Source organism: Malania oleifera, chromosome 9 (assembly GCF_029873635.1).
Source record: "Malania oleifera isolate guangnan ecotype guangnan chromosome 9, ASM2987363v1, whole genome shotgun sequence".
Lineage (NCBI taxonomy): Eukaryota > Viridiplantae > Streptophyta > Magnoliopsida > Santalales > Ximeniaceae > Malania > Malania oleifera.
The window spans coordinates 61,881,487-61,903,783 of record NC_080425.1 but is presented as its reverse complement, the minus strand read 5'-3'; the positions used below and the strand labels follow the sequence as shown (position 1 = coordinate 61,903,783).

The 22,297-nt window shown below is 35.7% G+C and overlaps 3 protein-coding genes across 3 annotated transcripts; 1 reads left to right on the top strand and 2 right to left on the bottom strand.

The window, feature by feature from the left end:
* Positions 1–3,229: 3,229 nt before the first annotated feature.
* Positions 3,230–11,125, top strand: LOC131163476 (uncharacterized). The gene is made up of 4 exons (XM_058120072.1): positions 3,230–3,296; positions 10,344–10,516; positions 10,606–10,698; positions 10,877–11,125. Exons 1-4 carry the CDS (start codon positions 3,230–3,232, stop codon positions 11,012–11,014), a joined length of 471 nt encoding a protein of 156 aa, XP_057976055.1. The 3' UTR covers positions 11,015–11,125.
* A 2,370-nt stretch (positions 11,126–13,495) lies between these two features.
* Positions 13,496–14,092, bottom strand: LOC131163475 (uncharacterized). Its single transcript, XM_058120071.1, has one exon. The coding sequence runs from the start codon at positions 14,090–14,092 to the stop codon at positions 13,496–13,498; it is 597 nt and encodes a 198-aa protein (XP_057976054.1).
* A 3,167-nt stretch (positions 14,093–17,259) lies between these two features.
* LOC131164292 (acid beta-fructofuranosidase 2, vacuolar-like) lies at positions 17,260–21,968 on the bottom strand. Its single transcript, XM_058121375.1, has 6 exons — positions 21,376–21,968; positions 18,584–19,440; positions 18,180–18,341; positions 17,841–18,076; positions 17,660–17,747; positions 17,260–17,568 (listed from the first exon to the last, which is right to left on the bottom strand). The coding sequence occupies exons 1-6, from the start codon at positions 21,791–21,793 to the stop codon at positions 17,371–17,373; spliced, it is 1,959 nt and encodes a 652-aa protein (XP_057977358.1). The 5' UTR covers positions 21,794–21,968; the 3' UTR covers positions 17,260–17,370.
* Between the last annotated feature and the right edge of the window lie 329 nt (positions 21,969–22,297).

Sequence of the window (22,297 nt, the reverse complement as noted above, 5' to 3'; positions counted from 1 at the left end):
ACAACAACAAGAAAAGGTTAGCAAGGAGGCTAACCTTGCCGAAACTGAACATGCTGATGGAGAGTTGTTAATGCTGTGGCACACAATTCAACTCTCCAGGACCAAAGTGTTTGGTACCTTGATTCTGGAGTCAGCAACCATATAACTGGCAGAAAGAACCTATTCTTTGAACTTAATGAGAAAGTTCAGGGCGAGATCTCTTTTGGCAATTCTAAAATCCCAGTCTGAGGGAGAGGAGATATTTTGATCAAACAGAAGTCCAAAGATCATGCTTACATCTCCAACGTCTATTATGTACCAAATATGATGACTAACATCTTGAGTCTCGGACAACTTGTGGAGAGAGGCTACCAAATTAGCCTTAGTAATAAGCATATGGTGATAACAGATGCTCGAGGAAAGCTTGTTACTAGAGTACAAATGGCAAAGAATTGAATGTTTTCGCTTGCCATCCAACATGATACGCTGAGATGTTTGAGCACTATCATCAAAGACAAAGATTGGCTATGACATCTAAGGTATAGACATCTGAATTTTGAAAATTTAAAATAGTTGGGAAGCAAAAAGATGGTGAAAGGCTTACCAAAAATCCACCATCCAAATGTGATATGTGAAAGTTGTATTCTGAGTAAGTAACACAGAAACAGCTTTGGAAAACAAGCTAACTGTAGAACTACCATGCCGCTTCAGCTAATACACACAGACGTGTGTGGTCCACTAAGACCATTTTCAAATGGATAGAATCGATACTTCCCTACCTTCATCGACGACTACAGCAGGAAGACCTGGGTCAACTTCCTAAAAAGGAAGTCAGAGGTGTTCGACAAGTTCAAAGAGTTCAAAGCTCTTGTGGAGAAACAAAGTGGCTACCGCATCAAGTCACTCCGGTCAAACCAAGGAGGAGAGTACAAAGACGAAGCTTTCCTCGAATTCCTTAGGCATCAAGGGATTCAAACTTAGTTCACACTAACCTACACTCCCCAGTTGAATGGTGTAGCCGAAAGGAAGAACCGCACAATCCTTAACATGGCCAGGAGCATGTTAAAAGATAAGAATGTGCCCAAGAGTTTTTAGGCAAAAGCAGTGTTATACGCAGTCTATCTACTCAATTGGTGTCCTACGAAGTGTTTTGATGCAAAGACACCACATGAAGCCTAAAGTACTCACAAGCCCAGTGTGATTCATCTTAGGGTATTTGGCTCCATAGCCTACGCCAAGATCCTAAAAGCAAAAAGGTCAAAGCTGGATGATAAAGGAGAGAAGTGTATTCTTGTTGGATATGGTGATAGCACCATGGGATATCGACTCTATAATCCCATCAACAAGAAAGTCTTTCATAGTCGGGATGTCATTTTTGAAGAAAATGAATCCTAGAAATGGAACCAGGCTGAATGTTCCAAAGATGCGGAATTGGCACTTGAATGAGAAGAACCTACACAGACAAGAGAAGTGGCTACCGAGTCACAAGTTCTCAAGTTGCAGATACCTCCACATGGTTCACTATAAAGGAATGAAGCTCCATCACTAATAGAGCATGAAATCTCAGACATGAGACCTGGAGGAGCTCGAAATCTAGTTGACCTGTATGAAAGTACGGAACCAATAAAAGAGTATGTTACTCTATACTGTCTATTGTTAACCAGCGACCCTGTTAGCTTTGAGGAAGCTAACAAAGAAGACAAATGGAGAAAAGCTATGGATAAGGAGATTCAATCCATCAAGAAGAACAAGACTTGGGAGTTGACAAATCTCCCGAAGGGCCGCAAAACTATTGATGTGAAATGGGTCTACAAGACCAAAAAGAACGCTCAAGGAGAAGTTCAGAGATACAAAGCAAGACTTGTCGCCAAAGACTACAAGTAGAAAGAAGGGATTTATCATAGAGAAATCTTTGCCCTAGTTGCCAGGCTTGAAACCATTAGATTACTAATTTCACTATCAGCACAAAATGGATGGAAGATTTACCAGCCGGACGTGAAATCAGCATTTCTGAACGGTTTTCTAGAATAAAAGATTTATATCGATCAAACACCTGGATATGTGAAGAAGGGCAAAGAAGATAAAGTGTACAAGTTGAAGAAAGCACTCTATGGCTTGAAGCAGACACCTCGTGCGTGGAACATAAGGATTGATGACTACTTCCAGAATAATGGATTTGAGAAGTGTCCCTACGAGCATGCGCTATACATGAAGATGGAGACAGATGAAAGCATGCTAATTGCCTGCCTATGTGTTGATGATCTGATCTTCACCGGCAACAATCCAGAGATGTTTGCTGCTTTCAAGAGAAGCATGGTCAAAGAATTCGAAATGACGGATATTGGCTAGATGGCTCACTTCCTTGGCATAGAAGTCGTGCAAAGCGAGAAGGGAATCTTCATCTCCCAGAGCCACTATGCAAAAGAAGTACTGAAGAAGTTTTTGATGGACAAATGCAATCCTGTGACAATGCCGGTTGAAACTGGATTGGAATTAAGAAAGAATGAGGAAGGAGATGTTGACCCCACGTATTTCAAGAGTCTAGTTGGAAGCTTGAGGTATTTGATGTGCACCAGACCAGATATACTCTATGGAGTTGGGCTTGTTAGCAGGTACATGGAGACTCCTGACCAGTCCCACCTGAATGCAGTGAAAAGGATACTCCGATATGTCAAGGGTACTATCACTAATGGTATGTTCTATTCATCAAGATGTGATTGCAAACTTATCGGCTATTCAGATAGCGATTGGGGAAGAGATCTTGATGAAAGATAAAGCATGATGTGATTCACATTTTTCATGGGAGATACAGCGTTTACATGGTCTTCAAAGAAGCAACCTATTGTAACGTTGTCATCATGTGAAGTTGAGTATGTTGCTGCCAGCTTAGCTGTTTGTCATGATATATGGATTAGGAATGTACTGAGGTATCTGGGATTTCTTTAAGATAACCCCACAGAAGTCTACATTGACAACCGATCAGCGATTGCACTTGCGAAAAATCCAGTTTACCATGAAAGAAGCAAACATATTGACACTCGGTATCATTTTATCAGGGAGCATGTCAAGAATAAAGAAGTGGAATTGATATCTTGTAGAATGTATGATCGGATTGCTGATATTTTCACGAAGCAACTCAAGCATGATATTTTTGTAAGACTGAAGACAATGCTCGGAATGACAAAGTTAGGAGAGTCAAGTTTAATGGGGGATGTTGAAATAATAAACTTGATGGTGGACAGTGGCAGCAATGGTTAATGATGGCTGCCGACCAGCTACTTCTGTTGAACAACAGTCACCAACCTCACCTACCAGCTGTATTTGTTGATTATTGTGTTTTTGTATTTGTTATAAATAGTTATGTGTGTGTGCAATGTAATATGGTGTGTAGAGATAGTAAAACCAGTGAGCGAGAGAGAGAAAAAGAATTGTGAGTTGAAAGTTCTCTGAATTCATTTAAGATTGAAATACAATATATTTGCATTTATTCTCGTTGAGTTTCAGTCACAACCAGTGACTGAGCATTCCTCTCCACCCATCATGTTAAAGGCAGGGACGTAGGCTGGTTTGGCCAAATATCGATAACAAATATCGTGTGTCGCTCTCTTTTTATCTTATTTAAATTCTGGCACTTTAATTTCAGCATGTATATAAATGTTTATTTAATGTAATAATTATTTGCATACACACATTTGATTTAAATAAGATATACTGCACACATGTATGCTTGTTTTCATTGTTAAAATTATTTTACATACACGTGTATATATTGAATAGGATATGAACTGTGGTGAATCGGCAAATATTTAAATTAGTCAAAAAGTTTTAAAATTCCAATTCACCCCCCTCTTGGGAATACACCAATTCCACCAATTGGTATCAGAGTGAGGTTGCAAAAAGCTTAACCGCTATTTGCATAAAGATTACAACAACTCATCTTCTGTGTATCCTTATTTTGAGGAGCAACCCTTTGCAAATCCTCCATTGGTTTCATTGCTTAGATTTTACTGTTTGAATATTGAAAATGATTTTTAGAGAATTAAATGATTGGAGGATTTGGAAAGTGTTTGTCAAAGTTTATCATATCCCATTGAAAATTATTTTAAAATTCAAAGTTTCCCACACCTAAAAATGACTTAATAATGTGTATGACCTGTTTCTTAATGCATACCATCTTGTATGCTACGCATATTTTAACCGTGCCTTAGTCACTAATGCTTTTACAAGTTTATATCTTTCTAAGTGATAAGGATTTTGGGAATCATAAGAATTTTGAAAAATCGAGAGAGAAAAAGACACCACTCTGAGCATAAACTATTATAAAGGAGTAAATTATAAAGGTATATCTTTCTCCTTCAACTTTATTGATATTCTATGTCATTATTTGTATGATGTGTTGTGTTAAATCTTTATGAATCATGATATATTGGATAATGCTAACAAGTCATCTTATGAGAAATACTTCAAGGAAATTTTATACTCATAAGATCTTAGAGATTATTGTAAATAGGGTTAGAATACTTTAAATGCCTAAATAGTGTATAATGCTTAAAATTCTAAGCCTTAATATACACTATTGTCATACTAAGAGCCCTAAGAAAATCCTGCAAATACGTGAGTCTTTTTTATATATCCAATCTAAGCTTAACATCTATATATATATTACATGATAATATTGGCTATCCCCTTCGAAGGGACAAAATGTTTTAATTGTTAAAAGAATCTTGATGCTATGTATATGCTTAAATTTTAAAATTCTTGAATAATAGCATGTTTTGTCCATCACACATATTGAGGTTTAGGGAATTTATCATAGTACTATATATCATGCAACTCTAAACTTAATTATCATGGAGCTTAAACACTTAATCATATTCAATCACATTCATAAGCTCATCCTCCCGTTTGAAAATATTAGTTATGCCAGATACTTAATTGAAAATAAAACTCTTTAGCTGCATAACTAAGGGGGAGCAGAAAATTTAAAACTCGTCCAATAAGCAATGAATTGTATTATACTTATCTTATTATATTTATTGGATGATTTGTTGGTGTTGAATGCAAATATCTATTTGTGCTAAATGATTATATTCTTTGATGAATGGATAATTTCTTTTAACTGCTTTGAACTAAATGCCTTCTGTCCATTCTTCGCTTAAATGAAAATTTCATTTAATGGACAAATATTTTTGCCTGCTTTACTAATGTGCAAATGCCTCCTACATGGCTGCTACAGTGATATGAATTGCATGCTGGTAGATATTATAGGTTCTCGCATACTCAATCTGAATTGAATCTGCATGATGCAGATTATTTTAAACTGCTTACTTGAATCTATCAAGTTTTAGGTACATGGTTAAAATGAGAAATGTTTAATTTACAGACGGTATGCTGCCAAAATTTAGGTAGAACTTTTCTCAAGAATAAAACCATGTATTGAGATAACAATCAAAGCATGCTACAATATTTTTGAAAGGATGAGTGAATTATAGAAGAATATTAATTTTTCATCCTCAGTAGAAGATGCATGCACATGATCATATATGGAAGACTGCATTGGTCACATGATAAAATTTTTTAATAGATAACTAGTGTAGTTGCATTAAAAAGAGTGCTTATACTATCTGGTATACTTAGTGAAATTAATTCTTGATTAGTATAAGCAATACATTTCTCTTCCTAGAATGCATAGTAAATAAATAGGTTAGTACATGTAAAATCTAAAATGCTATAAAATTTGAAAAACATGTACATATTGTTTTTTGTGTCTTAGGATGAACTAGTTCATGGACACCATTTGGTCCAAATCTTTGGAATATGTACTTTCAACTTGGATCTAAATGGATGATGATCATTTCATAAATTTCAAGTCCATGTGACTAGGAAAATTGCATGACTTGGGGGGAGTCTTTCATTTTGTCACACACTCATTGAGTATTCTGAGTTGTGTTATCCTTGTTTTGAACCCCTATTGTATTACCTTTGAGTATAACCTTGATTGACTATCGTGTATTAAAATGAAATGCAATATATCATGCTTATGTGCTGAATGCTTATTATTTGCTACATCCTGAAATTCTTTGAAAGGATAAACATATGAGGAATGCACTTAAATGGACATCATTCTTGAACTTAATGCAAGTATGTATGCATGCAAACATACAAGAGGGGCTTAAGCCCTACTTTTAGGAAAAATGAATAAGTGCTTAATGTCTATAATATCTTGCATGCTAAGTTTTATTAAAAAGGGTGAATATATAATGGATGTGCTTAAATGAAATTCAACCTTGAATGTAAATGCACTTATGTGTGCCTGAGATTTTACAGGGGAGAATAAGCCTCAATCTTAAGTAAAATAAAAATCACTTGCCCCATGGATTCACACTATTATTGTTCTACTTTTTGAGTTTGAAGTCCTTCTATGTACCATCACTACAAAAAAAAAAAAAAAAAAACTGATTTTTAGTGATGAAAATATTAGTGACGGATTCAATTTCATTACTAAAAGTGGGTATTAGTAACGATTTTTAAGAATCATCACTGATAGTCTAAGTATTAGTGACAGTTTTAACAACCATCACTAATAAAGCACTATTAGTAACTATTTTAAAACCGTCACTAATAATTTCATCACTAAATTATCCTGGGAAAATAAACCATTTTTCACGCAGAAATTATCTCGAGAAAATATTAACGACGATTCTTGGGGTATTAAAGACGAATTAAATCTATCACTAAAAGTCGCTTATTAGTGACGATTAAGTAACTGTCACTACTAGCCTATTATTAGTGATGGTTTGGAAAATTCGTCACTAATAATATGGTATTAGTGACGGTTTGGGGATTCATCACTATTAGTGTTTTTATTTACAAAATATAAAAAAAAAATATTTATAATATTAGTGACGGTTTCAAAAATTCGTCACTAATAATGAGATATTGGTTATGATTTAGGGATTCGTCACTATTAGCGTTTTTATTTAAAAAATATAAAAATAATTTAGTTAACAATATTAGTGACGGTTTGGAAAATTCATCACTAATAATAGGGTATTAGTGACGGTTTAGGGATTCGTCACTATTAATGCTTTTATTTAAAAAATATAAAAATAATTTAGTTAACAATATTAGTGATGGTTTGGAAAATTCGTCACTAATAATGGGGTATTAGTGACGGTTTAGGGATTCGTTACTATTAGTGTTTTTATTTAAAAAAATATAAAAATAATTTAGTTAACAATATTAGTGATGGTTTGGAAAATTCGTCACTATTATTGGGGTATTAGTGACGGTTTAGGGATTCGTCACTATTAGTATTTTTATTTAAAAAATATAAAAATAATTTTGTTAACAATATTAGTGACGGTTTGGAAAATTCGTCACTAATAATCGAATATTAGTGACAGTTTAGGGATTCGTTACTATTAGTGTTTTTATTTAAAAAATTTAGTTAACAATATTAGTGATGGTTTGTAAAATTCGTCACTAATAATAGAGTTTTAGTGACGGTTTAGGATTTGTCATTATGAGTGTTTTTTATTAATTTTTTTTAAAAAGATTCTTATTAAAAATTTAGAAAATCAATAGTTTGGTTAAATGTGTAAAATATATTTTTAAAAAAATTTATTTATAGATTTCAATGTAATTACTAAAAAGATAACTTGTTTTCAATTTTTTAAAAATTATATAAAATAAAATTTGAAATCATTTATTTTGGAGTTTTGATTTGAATTTATGTAATAGAAAAAACTTTACATATGGTCAATATAATTAAAATCTGAAATCTGAACTTTATTATCTTATTCACAATGTAAGAGTTAGAAATCTATAAAATAATTAAAAATATATTTTCTAAATTTTATATATAAATTTGAAAGTTTTGAAATAAAAACTATTTTCAACAACTAAAAAATGAGAGAATAAAATTATTTCCATAAGCATATAGTGTGAAAATTATTTATTGTCATTTATTTATCTCATAAATGTTATAAAAATGCAAAAATAGTTAGTTTATGTTTTTGTATGTTGAAAAACTAAAATAAAAAACAATTCAGAATGGATCAAGAACTTTCGAGCAATTTTTCTGGCTTGAATTTAGCTGGGAGAAAGTTGAATTCTTGTTTGTCACGCCAAGATCATTCCAAGTTGGAGTTTCCATTAAGTACTACAACTAGTGGAAGAGTCATATGTTGACTCGAGCAAATGTACTGAAGTATGTGTTTATGAAGATGAGTAATTTTAAGACTTTTCCATCTGATCAAACAAGAATGCACAGGAAATGTTGCAATGTCTCTGCATTGAAGAATCCTAACAATCCTAGTGAAGGACCTTCTAAGATCAAGGTAAAGCCGGTAAGTGAATAGAGCAATAAGGAGGAAGATTTCCCTCCGGATACGGAGGTTCAATCTAGTGCTAGGGTGACTCTAATGTGAAATCAAAAGTGGCATTAATGGTTCCACCAAAAAAGGGTGAAAGCAGTTGTCATGACCCAGTCACATCAATGAATACTCTAAAACTGTCACTAATATAAGACTACTAGTGACGATCTTGTTGGGAGAAACAATAATACTAAAACTCCCTCTTTGTGTGAATTTGTAGGAAACTATAAAATAGAACAATCTATATATATATGCAGAAAATATATATCCAAACACCACAAGCACAAAACACATGATTTTCACGTGGAAAACCTTCTCAATGTGAGAAGGAAAAGCCACGGGACCGTATTCCATTCAAATAATTCCACTATCAATAATTGCAGGAATACATAAGTCTGTTCATGGGCTGAGAAGAAAACAATAACGAATGCTCAGACTCCAATCTCCACCATTCACAATGAAGATTCACGTGTTATGGACATCCCAAAAAAATTTTAGCTCAATCGGACCACAAATGCTCATTGATCGGAGTAGTTGATCAAGACTGGACAGCTTTCTCTCTCTATGGTGACAGAAAAACCGAGGCTACTATGCATGGGCTGAAAACCAACACTGAACGCTCAGAATCCCATATCCACCATTCAAAATGAAGTTTCATGTGTCATGAACATCCCTATAAATCTTTAGCTCAATCAGACCACAAATGGTCGTTGATCGGAGTAGTTGATTAAAACTGGACAGTTTTCTTTCTCTATGGTGGCGGAAAAAATTAAGGCTACTGTTCATGAGCTGAAAACTGACACTAAATGCTTAGAATCCCATCTCCACCATTCACAATGAAGTTTCACGTGTCATGAACATCCCTATAAATTTTTAGCTCAATCAAACCACGAATGGTCATTGATCAAAGCAGTTGATTAAGAATGGACAACTTTCTTTCTCTATGGTGGCAAAAAAAACCGAGGTTACTATTCATGGGCTGAAAGCTGACAACCGAATGCTCAAAATCCAATCTCCACCGTTCACAGTGAGGGAAAACCAACCCAACAGGTCTTTCTCTTTAAGCATTATACTTAAGGAAATGTTCTTCTTGTTATATTTTATCTTCAATTCATCAAGATTTTCATTTGTGGTGTACGCACACTAGTTAGGTTAGCCACAACATTATTTATATTTTGTTTTGCTTCCTGAACAATATCATAAACTATTCTTATCTATCCACTTCTATGAAGATAGTGTTATGTTGGCCCATCTGAATTGTAATAATCTTCACTAGCAAACCATCGCGGGAAAACCGAAGTTAATATAGGTAAGATCTCAAATTACTTCTTTACCTTTTTTGAAATCATCGAGATGCATAAAAATCAAGAAAATCATAAAAATCATTTTTGAAAAACATCCCCATTTTTTTAAAAAAATCCTTATAAAAATTTTTCTAAAATTTTTTCAAATACCTCTCTAAAATGTTCTAGGGTTTTTTAAATATTTTTCTTTATCTTTTTTTAGTATTTTATTTTCTACTTTTAAGTCAAAATAACTCAAAATATTTTTATTGGCTTCAAAAATATTTTCTCTAGTTCTTCTGACTTTTTTTTTTTTTTTTAATTTTTCAACTACTTTTCTCCATCGGCAATGGAAAAAAATTTAAAGTATTAAGTAAAGTAAAAATAATTTAGTTAACAATATTAGTGATACTTTGGAAAATTTGTTACTAATAGTCTAGTAGTAGTGACGGTTTTATAAACCGTCAGTAATAATTTTTTTTATTTAAAAAATATTAAAATAATTTATTTAAGTATTAGTGACGATTCTCAAAATTTGTCACTATTAGTCTATTAGTAGTGAAGGTTTATGAAAACCGTCACTAATAATGTTTTGATTTAAAAAATATAAAAAAAATTTAATTAAGAATATTAGTAATGATTTAAAACATTCGTCATCTAGTATTATTGATGGTTTAATAAACCGTGACTAATACTCTCTCAGCTATTAAATTCGCCTTCCCCGCACGATTTCCCAATCAACGTCCATTTTTCCTTTCCCTCCTCTCTCCTTTCCCAATCTCTCTTTTTCCCCAATCTCCCAGGTCGAATCCCCCTCCAGCCATTCTCGTCGTCACCGTCACTGCCCGCCTCGTTGCTTGCCGCCGCTCCCCCGAGGTCATTCCGTCAGGTTCTTCTTCTTCTTGTCATTGCTGAAATTTTTTCAGCAGTTGCTCAAGAGAAAATTTTTTCTGGAGTTCAAACAGGCCACCTCAACCACTCCCCCCGGTTCCCTTCCGTCCTCAGAGGCTCCTTTAACGTCATCGACGGTCCGCCGAGCTCTACTGCCAGAAACTCAGGTCGTATTTTGTGCTTTTAACGCAAAAGTTGGTGTTTTTTCATGTTCGAGTGCGAAACTTTAAAGAAGAGCATAAAAATTTGATTTTTTTTAATCTCTGTAATATTTTTCTTGAATGAAAAATGGAGGAATATTTGTGACGATTTAGTTAGGTCTTCTAACGAGTGAGAACATTGCAGATGAGATTGCAAAGCTGTTTCCGAATCTGTTTGGATAGCCATCGGCAATGGTGGTGGCGGGAGATGGTGAATTGGGTCAAAGTTTCAAGATTGGCGTGGTTCTGTCAGGAGGACAGGCTCCTGGTAGGCACATTGTGATTTCTGGAATTTTTGGTGAGGATTTTTCTACTTAAATCTAAGTTGTGGACATATAAAGATTGTTTTTTTTTTTGGAATGAATTAATGAAGTTCCAATTTCATTTTGTTGTAGTTGTTGGCTTCTAAAATTTTATTTTTATTTATTTATTTAGAAAAATAAATCCTAAATTTGATTAGTCCGAATGGAAACATTTGAAGATGAAATATTTTTTTTTCTTTTTTATTTTTTGGTTTTGTTGTTCTTTGCTTATCCTACATTTTTTCTCAGTCAAATGAGGTGTTTGATTATTTTGGTGGATTTTGATTGAGTTATTGGTGATTTTTATTATTTTGTGATTGTGTTTTTAGAGGAATTGGGTTTGGGTTTGTAGATTCAAGAAGTGTTTGTGAGGTTCATAGGGAATGCAGTGCAGTTTGGCGAATTTCAAATTCGTCACTATCACTCTATTATTAGTGACGGTTTTGAAATTCGTCACTACTACTCTACTATTAGTGACGGTTTTGAAATTCGTTACTACTACTTTACTATTAGTGACGATTTTGAGTGGAGCTAATGTAAAATATATAGTGACGGTATTAGGGTTTTAATGACAGTTATAATCCGTCACTAATACTTTATTAGTAGTCACGCTTTTAAAATTCGTTACTAATAATTATTAGTAGCCGCAGTTATGACGACTATTTCAAAATCGTCACTAATGCTATTTGTATTTGTATTTCAAGGTTCAAACCTGGGATTTCGTTTATGACATGGTAGAAATTTGGCTAAGACTCCTATGAACTTAGCCAAAGTGGCATATTAGCGAACTACATAATATTATTATGTTATTCTAACCTTTTCACATGGTTAATATATATCCCAATCCATGCAGCAGTTGAGCAATCAACCCAACTGCGTATCAAATTAAGATCCTTGAAAATTAATCAACATCATGTGCAAAACCGTGTGACCTTGGCATTACCAATGTCAGAGCCCCATTTGGATGAATTAAGAGAGTGAATTTGGCGCAACAGAAATGCCCATCATGTGGCCAGCTTGGAGGATTAGATTGCGGACACATGCATTTTAATTTAATAAACAAAATGATGAAGTGTTAATCAGTTCTTTGATTGTTCCTTTTCTAAATCAGCTTTGGAGAAAGATGGATGCTTTCCGCATTAGTACATCTATTCGCAGTTGGGACATACAAAATGGGAAAAATGGTGACGCTGATTTTTTCGTTAGAAAAAGAAAAATGGGAAATAATATTATTCACGAAAAATAATATTTTTTATCACGTTATTTGAAATGTATCCTTTGAATGGATAGGTTGGGTCTCACTTCCTTTCGTCATTAGTTCAACCATTCGATTTTTGTTTGGTTGGTTTAGATTTTGTGAGTTTAATTTATATTTTTGTTTTCGATAGTCTTGTTTAGATTTTGTTTCTTATTTAGCTTTGATTGAATTTGTAATTCTATTTTGACTGGTTGTTGGTGAAAATGCCAACTATCAGCATTGGTAGTACAATTATTTGCTGAAGAAATAGAAGATATACACTTGAGATCAGATTTATTCCTTGCTAGAACAGGAGATTGTTGTACGTGATATAGGCCAGATTTCACTTCAGCAAGACCAATCATCTTTCAGCTGATTAGGTTCTGCAAAATACATTTGGATTGAAGAAAAAACAAACCAATAGATTTTTCTTTAGTAAGTTTTGAAGCAAATATGAGATAAACACTGAATGAAGGAATGTAAAGAGTATTATGTAAGATAATATCAGTTGAAAAATGTATAGTTCTAGTGAAAATAACAGGAGCAGATTGACCATTTGGTAAATGGACTGCAGATGATTGTTTTGGTAGATGAATTGAAGTGAAAAAATAAGGAGAACAAATCATATGATCTGTAGCTCCTGTATCAAGAATCCATGGAGAATTATTTTTGTCGGCTGAAACAACATGACATGAAATGATACCTGATGTAGAGATAGTATTTGCTATGAAGGTTACATTTGTATTAGAAAGGCTATTTGCAAGGGACAACAAGTTTTGAATTTGCTCTTGAGAAAATAAATTTGAGATGCTTGAATTTAATTCCAAAGAAGAAGCAACATTTGCATTGGACAAATTTGTATTTGTATTTCCATTTTGAGGAGTAATAATTTTCTTGGCTTGTGGACCTTTCCATCCAGGTGGAAATCCAATCAAATGGAAACACTTATCTGCAAGGTGACCAGTATATCCACAATGGGAACAAATAATATTTCCTTCGGCTTTTGATTTTGTGAAACGAGTACCATTAGTAGTAACAAACTTTTGTGTTTGTGTAGCAATCATAAACCAACAGCATTAGACAATGATCTTTGACTTTCTTCTTGCAGTAACACAGAAAAAACTTTGCTCATAGAAGGCAAAGGTGATTGGAAAAGTAATTGACTTCGCATCATAGAGTGAGAATCATGCAAACCAATGAGAAACTTCATCGCATAATCTGATTGCTACCTATCTGTAAAATTCTTTAAAAGATTACAAGAACATCTATCAAGAATTCCACATCTGCAACTTGGAATTGGTCTCCAGCTTATATAATCATCCCAGAGTGTCTTGAATTCATTGAAGTATTCAGTGACTGATCTTGCTCCTTGAGAAATCGAACTGAGAGATTTTTCTAGGGTAAAGACTCTTGGACCATCACTTCGAAGATACCTTGTTTTGAGTTCTTCCCAAACATCACACGCAGCTGTGAAGTACAACAGACTTCCAGAAATTTCTTTTGTTATTGAATTCATTAGCCAAGATAAAACGAGATTATTTGCTCTCAACCAGGCAATTCGAATCCGAGAATCACCAGAATTGGATTGAGGCAGAGTACCATCTATAAATGCGATTTTATTCTTAACTGTAAGAGCAATGGAGATAGATCTACTCCACGCAACATAATTTGCACCAGTCAAGATTTCGGAGACTAGAAGAGCTCCAAGGTTATCCGATGGATGCAAGTAATAGACACTTGAAGAATCATCCGATGAATTTCTTGAAGATTCATCAACATTTGCCATAGAAGCAGAATGCATAGAAGATTCAGGTTCCACCATTGAAATGGAACAGTAAAGAGAGGAAAGAAAATTTTTTTAAGAAAATAGCAAAAATTGAATCAATTAATTTCTGAAATTTGAAACTCCCTTGATCAACCACAGCTTTGTTTGCAGTTGAAATTCGAAATTTGAAGATGACTATGCTTCTTCTGCAATAAGCATTTCCCTGTGAAGTTCAATTAATGTCTGTCAGAAGCTAATAGCTCTAATACCATGTAAAATGCAGGAAAACTTTTGAAAACAAAGATAAAAGCAAGAAGAAGAATCATCTATCTTCTCTTCATTGAGAAACTGAATGAATGTCTAGTATACAAGTAGGCTTCTTATATATATATATAGATACAATAACAACCATTGAACAACTAATCTAACTACACATATTAGTTATAACAGCTTTATGTATTTTGTTTGGTTCTTGATCTTGCTCCAGGTCATCTTTGTAAGCTCCAACATTGTTTTTGGGAGGCATTTAAATTTTTTATCTATAATCTCCCAATGTTTGTCTTGTAATCACGGTATTCCTTCTCCAAAAGTGATGGTATATCAATAAATAAATTGAGGGAAAGGAGAAATTCTTAAAGAGACTGGTTTTAGTGAGGGTAAATTTCCTTTTACATATTTGGGTGTGCCAATAGTGGATGGTAAATTGAAAGACTGTCATTTTGACCATTTAATCCAAAAAATCAGTAAGAGAGTTGAGAGCTGGAAAAGTAGACTGTTGTCTCAAGGAGGACTATTGTCTCAAGGAGGTTGTCTTGTTTTGTTGAGACATGTGCTTTCAAGTATGTCATTGTATCTGTTAGCTGTTCTAAATGTACCGAAACTGGTGATTAAAAAGATACAAGGTATGTTTGCTTCTTTTTTCTAGGGATTTAAGGATGGAAAAGAAAAAATGAAATGGAGGGCTTGGAAGAAATTGTGTGTTCCTGTGGAGGAGGGGGGCATAGGAGTAAGGGACATTTCGGAAGTGTAACGGTCTTTGTTCATGAAGTTTGGTTGGCATTTATTAACGCAAAATTCTTTATAGGCTAGATTTTTTAAAGTTAAATATGTTAAAGGTGGACATATTGCTCTTTGCAGATTGCATGGTTCGAATTCTTACTTTTGGAGGAAAGTTCTGCAGGGTATGCCTGAGCTGTTAAGTAAATCTAAGTGAAAAGTTAGAGAAGGAGATGTAAAATTGTGATATGATAAGTTTAGATTTGGGACCTTTGTTTGTAGATTGTCCAAATGGTGCACAATCTCATATCAAATTAAAAGATTTGGTTATCAATAATGCGTGAGATGTGGAAAATTTGGAGAGGATTCTAGGGTTTAGTAAAGCGGTTGAAGTGATGGAAAAGGTGGGAAATCTTAGAAATTCTTCGGACATTCTGTTATGGCTCCCGGAAAAGGATGGTTGCTTTAATACAAAATCCGCATGGGATGTTATTAGAGTTAGAGTTCCAAAATTTGATTGGGCTAAGTGGGTCTGGAACAAATCGTTACCGAAGAAAATTTCTATTTGTATGTGGAAGACTGCTTTTGAGTGCCTAAGTGTTGATGAAAAGGTGAGAAGGGTGGGGGTTTCACTTGTTTCGGCGTGTAATTGTTGTGAGATGAGGCAATCAGAAGATTTGGAGCATGTGTTAAATAAGGGAGACCTTGCTTCTGAGGTTTGGAGGAAGGCTTCGGTGGAGGTAGGTGTTCCTTTCCTTAGGCAACAAAGTTGGAAAGAAAGAGTGCAAATGTGGTTTAATAGGGCTTCCAGGTTCTCTTAACTGGGTTCATTGATGGGGTTTGATTCTTTGTTTAGTAGTTTGGAGGTTGTGGAGAAGGAAATGTGTGGCTAGAATGGGAGGAAAATTAGAGAGTAGTACTGATGTGTGGCTTTCCATTAAGTATTGGGTGAGGGTTATGAGTAGGAACATTACAGAAATGGTTCAGTTAGAGGATGTTGATTTTCGGGTATTACAGAATCTGGAAGTGCAAATTGTGAATAAAAGAATTAAAACAATGCAAAGTATGAGATGGTTAAAACCGAGGTAAGGGAGGTTGAAACTTAATTTGGATGGGAGCAGCCTGGGGAACCCAGGGCCGGCGGGTGGTGGTGGCATCCTTATAGACCATACAGGTTCTTTTGTGATTGGTTTTTCAAAATATTTTGATTCTTGTTCAAATAATGAAGCTGAATTGAGAGTTGTATTGGAGGGAATAAAGATTTGCAAACATTTGGGTCATACCTGTATTGATATTGAATGTGATTCGAATATTATAGTTAATTGGATAAGAGTCAAGAAATGCTCCTTGTGGTATTTGTGGGATTTTTGGGAGCAGCTTATTGGTTTATTGGAGGGAGTAGATTCTTCAATAAATCATTGGTATAAAGAAGGGAACAAAGTGGCAGATGCCTTGGCTCGACAAGGTGCAATGGGGAGGAATAATTTGTTTACAAATAGTAGTCAACTCCCTAAGATTAGCAATGGTTTGTATAAATTGGAGAAGATGAGTACGACTTATATGAGGTATGTTTAACTGATTTCCTTTTGATTTTAGTTTATGCTTTATGATGTTTATCTTTTGTTTTGTTTTGTTACATGAGGTTTGTTATGTAGGTCCTGTTTTGTTTTGTTTTGTTTTGTTTGGACTTGTAACCTGGTTTTTGGTTGGATGTTGGTGTTATTCTTTGGGAGGTTTTTAACGTGTTATCTTTTGTTATCTCTCATTGATTGTCTTGTAACCACGGTATTCCTCCACCAAAAGTGAGGGGTTATCAATAAATAAATGGAGGTGCCGCCCTTCTTTAAAAAAATAAAAATAAAAAATGGAGGTGCTGCCCTTTTTTAAAAAAAAAAAAAAAAAATGCAAATTCCTTGTGCCCACTGTTTTACCATCTTTGGGAAGGAAGGAAGAATGGGGTTTTCATAGGTGAGGTACTTTTACCGGAACGATAGAACAGGAGTTCTGCTTCGTTGCTGTTTTACTTGTCTCCTGAAATTTAGTTTCTCTTTTTTTTTCTTTCCCTTCAATGGTATGGGGTGATGTGAGCTGCTCTTTTAGTTTTAGTTGTTGATTGGTTGGAGCTGTACTGTTTTGTTCTGTTTAATAGATTCACATTCTACCCAACAAGGGGAAAAAAAAAATTGATACCCCAGGAAAAAAAGAAAAAGAAAAAAAGAAAGGCTACATAAGGCCAAAGAATGATTAGGATATTTGCATTTTGATACAAAATGGGCAGCAAATGGGGAATCCCCATTTGGGGATTGACACAAATGTGGCAGATGTTGAATGGGAATTTTTTACATCACATGGGTGTTGGACTGCGTTGTTGCAGAATTCATTTGCCAAATCTTCAATGAGGCAGTAACGTGGGCCTCAGTAGCATTGTTGAACAAGAAGAGGCGAGCCGCTCCATGGATTGCCCTTGTTGGATACACTCGAGATGTAATGCATGTCCTACCACCTTGAGCAAAGCTTTCAAGAATTGAATGATCAACCTGGAACCATTTCCCCAAAAATTAGGTTGATTGTTTCTTTGAAATGTTTTTTTACCAAAGTCCTGAGAAAAGATGCAGCTTATTCACTTACCAGTATCCTCACAGACAACTTTTCGCCTTCTAGAACTGGAACTGTGCTACCATAAATTCCTTTATCGACATCAGTTGCCTTAGATGACCTATAAAAGAGTACATACGTCAATTGATCGATCCAAGAATAATCAAATTTCAATGTTAGAGCAGCATGATGATTGAGCAGAATAGCAACAAACCTTGATTCATCGGCACAGAAGAAAGTCTTGAGATTGCTGTCAGCTCCTTTGGCGACATAGAAGTACACAGGGGTCTGCTCAGAAAGGGCTCCATCAGCGAGAACCAGAAGACCAAATGGTCCCAAAGCGCCCCGTTGAGCAGCTCCGCCACTGGCACTGCAGCTGTAGCCCGCATCAGCACCTGCTATCCTCTTCAGGGCCTTCTTGTCTACCTCAAACTCAGCCATGATGTCTAGCTGTCACAATGCCAGGCTTTTCCTTGTAAGCTAAGAGTCAAACCCCAATTCTATCATGCCAATTAACTACATACACTAGTAAAATTAAAAATGAAACACAAACCTGCGTGGCTGTGCCTACGTCAAGGGGCATCACTGATCCCGGTCCAACCTTAACCTTGTTAAACTTCTTGACACTTGTTCTCAAACTCTTTATCTCCTCTACTGGCCACTGAATTATATTGCCGCCTGTCCTTTTGTCAAACAAAATTGTTCTTGGAATGGCCTGTAACACACCACCAGATATATCATGCTTGGGTGTCAGACAAGTGATAGGCAAGATAAATGCCATATCTGTAGTTTCGAATTAACAGCCCGCCCATATTCATATGGTCTAAAGGGATGAAATGACAATATGAAGCCCGCACGATAATAGTAGAAAGGGCATGACAAAAACAATGATATAATGGAAAATATATGTGGTCATCAATGTATGATTCATACTGTAAACAGGAAACAAAAGGGTACCTGAAGTGATGCCCATCCTTTCTGCACATCTGCATTTTCACTATCAGCTTCCATAATCCAACCCCACAACACTCTCCTCTCCTTGTTCTGATCATAGAACGTCTTTGATGCATAGAATTTTCCATAGTCGTACCTCAATCCAATTCCAACATCATTCTTAGCATCATCGGGAGTCCATTTACTCATGGCATGTATGTAAGTTCCAAGTGCATAATAATCATTCTTGTCATCGTCAAGGCTCGCCTTGAGCACATACTTCACTCCAGGTCCGTTGACCGAAGTGTCCAAGCCCTTTTTACCTATCTCTGAAACTGGATAGAAGTCCACACACTCCCACATGCCAGTGCCATTAACAGCATGAAGCACCTCGTCTACAAACTCAAAGCTCTTGAAGTCCTCTGTGTCATAGAGCAGAGAAATGCCAGTCTTATTAACCTTGGACCCGATGGCGATCCGCCACTTTCCGTCAGGCGTGTACCAGGCTGTGGTTGGGTCACGGAAGTCCTTAACATCGATGCCAGGAGGAGGAACAAGAATAGGGTTGCCTGAGTACTTGACCCAGTTGATGAGGAGAGGATCATTAGGGTCTGCAGGGTATGCAAGGTTCTGTACCTGCACTGACTCATTAGTGGATCCAGTGTATAGCATTACAAGTTCGCCATTGGGGAGGATGGTGGCAGAGCCGGTCCAGACACCGTTGACATCATACCATTGATCAGCGACCATTGCCAGAGGGAGGTGAATCCAGTTTATCAAGTCTTTTGACACTGCATGGCCCCAAACAATGTTGCCCCACACTGCAGCATCTGGATTATACTGGTAGAAGAAGTGGTACCAACCCTTGTAGAACATAGGCCCTGCAATAGTTTTGTACAAATGAATGCTAATTAGAACATGTTTTATGGAGAAGCAAAAGAGAGGGTATTAAATTTATGGACAATCATAAACTAAACATGATTCTACCCTTTCTGATAATTTTAAAACTTACATATGTCCTACGTATAAAAGGGCATATATATATATAGTTCAAGTGTTTTTATTTTTATTTTTTTGTTTACTCAATTTAAGGACTCACTTTAAATTCTTTCTCCAGATTTGAAATTTGAGTTTGACAAGAACTCTCTTCGAAATGAAAGTCCTAAATTGAAGGAGATCAACCAGAGTAAGTTTCTCAAATTTCATTTTTATCTGTCGTCTCACTTAACATATGATTCTCTCCCTAATGGTTAAGCTAAATATCACCCAACTTTGTTTACCAACTCAGGTGAAACCAAAATCAAATTTGCTGCTAAGTGCCCAGCGTATATTGGAAAACTCAGCTTGTATCTGGCTGATGTGGCGAGGAGGCAGGGCATGAGCCCATGCTCGCCACATCAGCACCATTTTCTTAATTTGAATTCTTATTTGAATAAGTTGATCATATTTGAGATAGAGAGAAAATATAATGAAAACCTAATTCTGTTTTCTTTCGATCTTTGCAAAATTCTTAGTCCAAAGCAAGCCTTGGGTTGACCAGGATTTGAAATTTCCTTTCAACCTTTGCCACCCATTCATTCTTTAACCTATCATAATTGTAAATTATCAAATTCTTGAACAAAAGTTCATGTTTTTCCTTTTCTGCAAGGTAGAAATCTCCAAAACAATAATTATTATAAATTGTTTCTCAAAAACAGGGTAAAATTTTCATTCTAAATATTGATCACCTTCCCATCCCCAGCTACTTCTCATATGAGATTAAATGCAACATGAATGTGATTAGAGAAATTATAAGAACGTGAAATTTAAAACATTCGTGAAAGAGGATGATCTTACCATTGGGATCTGAAGCAGCCCAACCAGCAGAATTCCGCCATAAGAGTGATGAACACCAGCACAGCCAAGAGAAGGAAAAACATCAGCAAAAACATTTTTTTTATAAATGGAAGAAAAGCAAGTGCGCAAATAACAGTGCAAGGAAATTAGAAAGCTTCAAAGATAGGAAACTTATTTAGAGAAAGATAAACTGCAATAACATTCTCATCGCTAACTCCGCATCAAAATAAACATACCGTTGAATTATAAGTACCCAAAAATAGCCTAAGTATGCTTTTGGCATTTTGCACATCTTGAGTTCCTCTTTTGTGCATAATTTACACCCTATACGCAAATTTTGATTGCTGTTCCGAACTCGGGACCGAATAGGCCAATAGCAAAATAACGGTATGGGATTCAAATCTCTGGCCAATAATAGAAATTTTTCATGAGTGCCTTTGCCATACGCCGCCAACAGGATGGCCCTGGGTATCGCCTATAAGCAATTTTATTATAAAAAAGGAATATGCAATTTCCAGATTCAAATGATTAACTTGGGTTTCTGCATGTGAAGAACTGCGATTGAAAGCAATTGGGATCAACTCCAACAATAATGTCATATTTTATTCTTATTTTATTAAATGATGAGCTTGGAATCCTGCCAACTCCTAAGCGTGTCAAATTCTGAGAGGCATGCAATTGCCCTCATGAATTTCTAAATAAACCCCTTAGAGACTTAAATCCCAATGGCCATTCAATAAAACAGCATCAAGCATTCTTTTCTTTTTCTTTTTTTTTTTTTCTTTAAAAAAATAAAAAAAATCTTGAATAATACCACTGCAAATGAACAATATTCCTCATAAAGTAAATCGACATTTTCATTGAAAACTACTGATCAAATAGAACAAAACACAGAGTAAAAAAGACACCCAAAAAAAACAAAAAAGGAACACGAAAAGAACCAAGAATAAAAAAGTGTAAGAGGAAGGAAAAGGGCCTACCGTTCATCCAATTCTTCTCCGGTTGAAAATGGAAAGCCGTCCTCTGCCAAAACAACAGGTCAGAACTCCAAGGGTACCCTCTAAGCAAGCCGGACTTCAACCGGAATGTCTTCTCCGACACGCCGGCCGACGGCCCTCTCGAAGCCGGCCTCAAAACGGCCCCCAAAGCCGGCGACGCCGAAGACTCCTGCGCCACATATACGCCAGAACTAGGGGCGGACGGCAACCCGTACAGGATAGCCTGAACCAACCCAAACAGCAGTAACCCGCTGCATACGTATAGAGCTATTTGCTTGGTTAGCCGACGACCGGGAGACGTAGGCCCAGGTTGGCCGGCGCCGTCGCTGAATTCCGGCAGAGGGGCGTAGGAGCATTGCACGGGGGCAAGGTTCTCTGGGTCAGAGAAGGTGGCAGCCATCTTGGTGTGGGGGGTGGAGACTGGGGGGAGAGGGAGGCAGATATAGGGGAGGGATGAGAATTGAAGAAGCTTAAAATAGAGGGGAGTATAAATAGGAGGGAGGGAGGGTGTCAGAAGACAGGTTGGTTCGTGTCGGATTGGCAGCTGCCAATGCCTATGGGCTAAAGGCTGCTCTCTTTCTTCGTTGTTTTTCAGGGTAATAACTATAAACTGCCCTTACATTGTGGGGCATGTAACCATATATGTAGGGACTGTTTGGATGGTTTTCCTGCATGGATCGAGCGGTGGAGAGAGAGAGAGAGAGAGAGAGAGAATTAGGTGAAGGTTTTGGTTATGTGAAATTATTAAATATACATAGATCTATTCTTTTTTCTAATGTATCATTTGGTACACATATTTTCATTTTATAATTAATTTTTTTTTATTATAAAAGAATTTCAGCCATCAATGAATTCTTTGGACCCTGATAGATTCATGTTCTAATTTTTGACGTGTCATTCATTG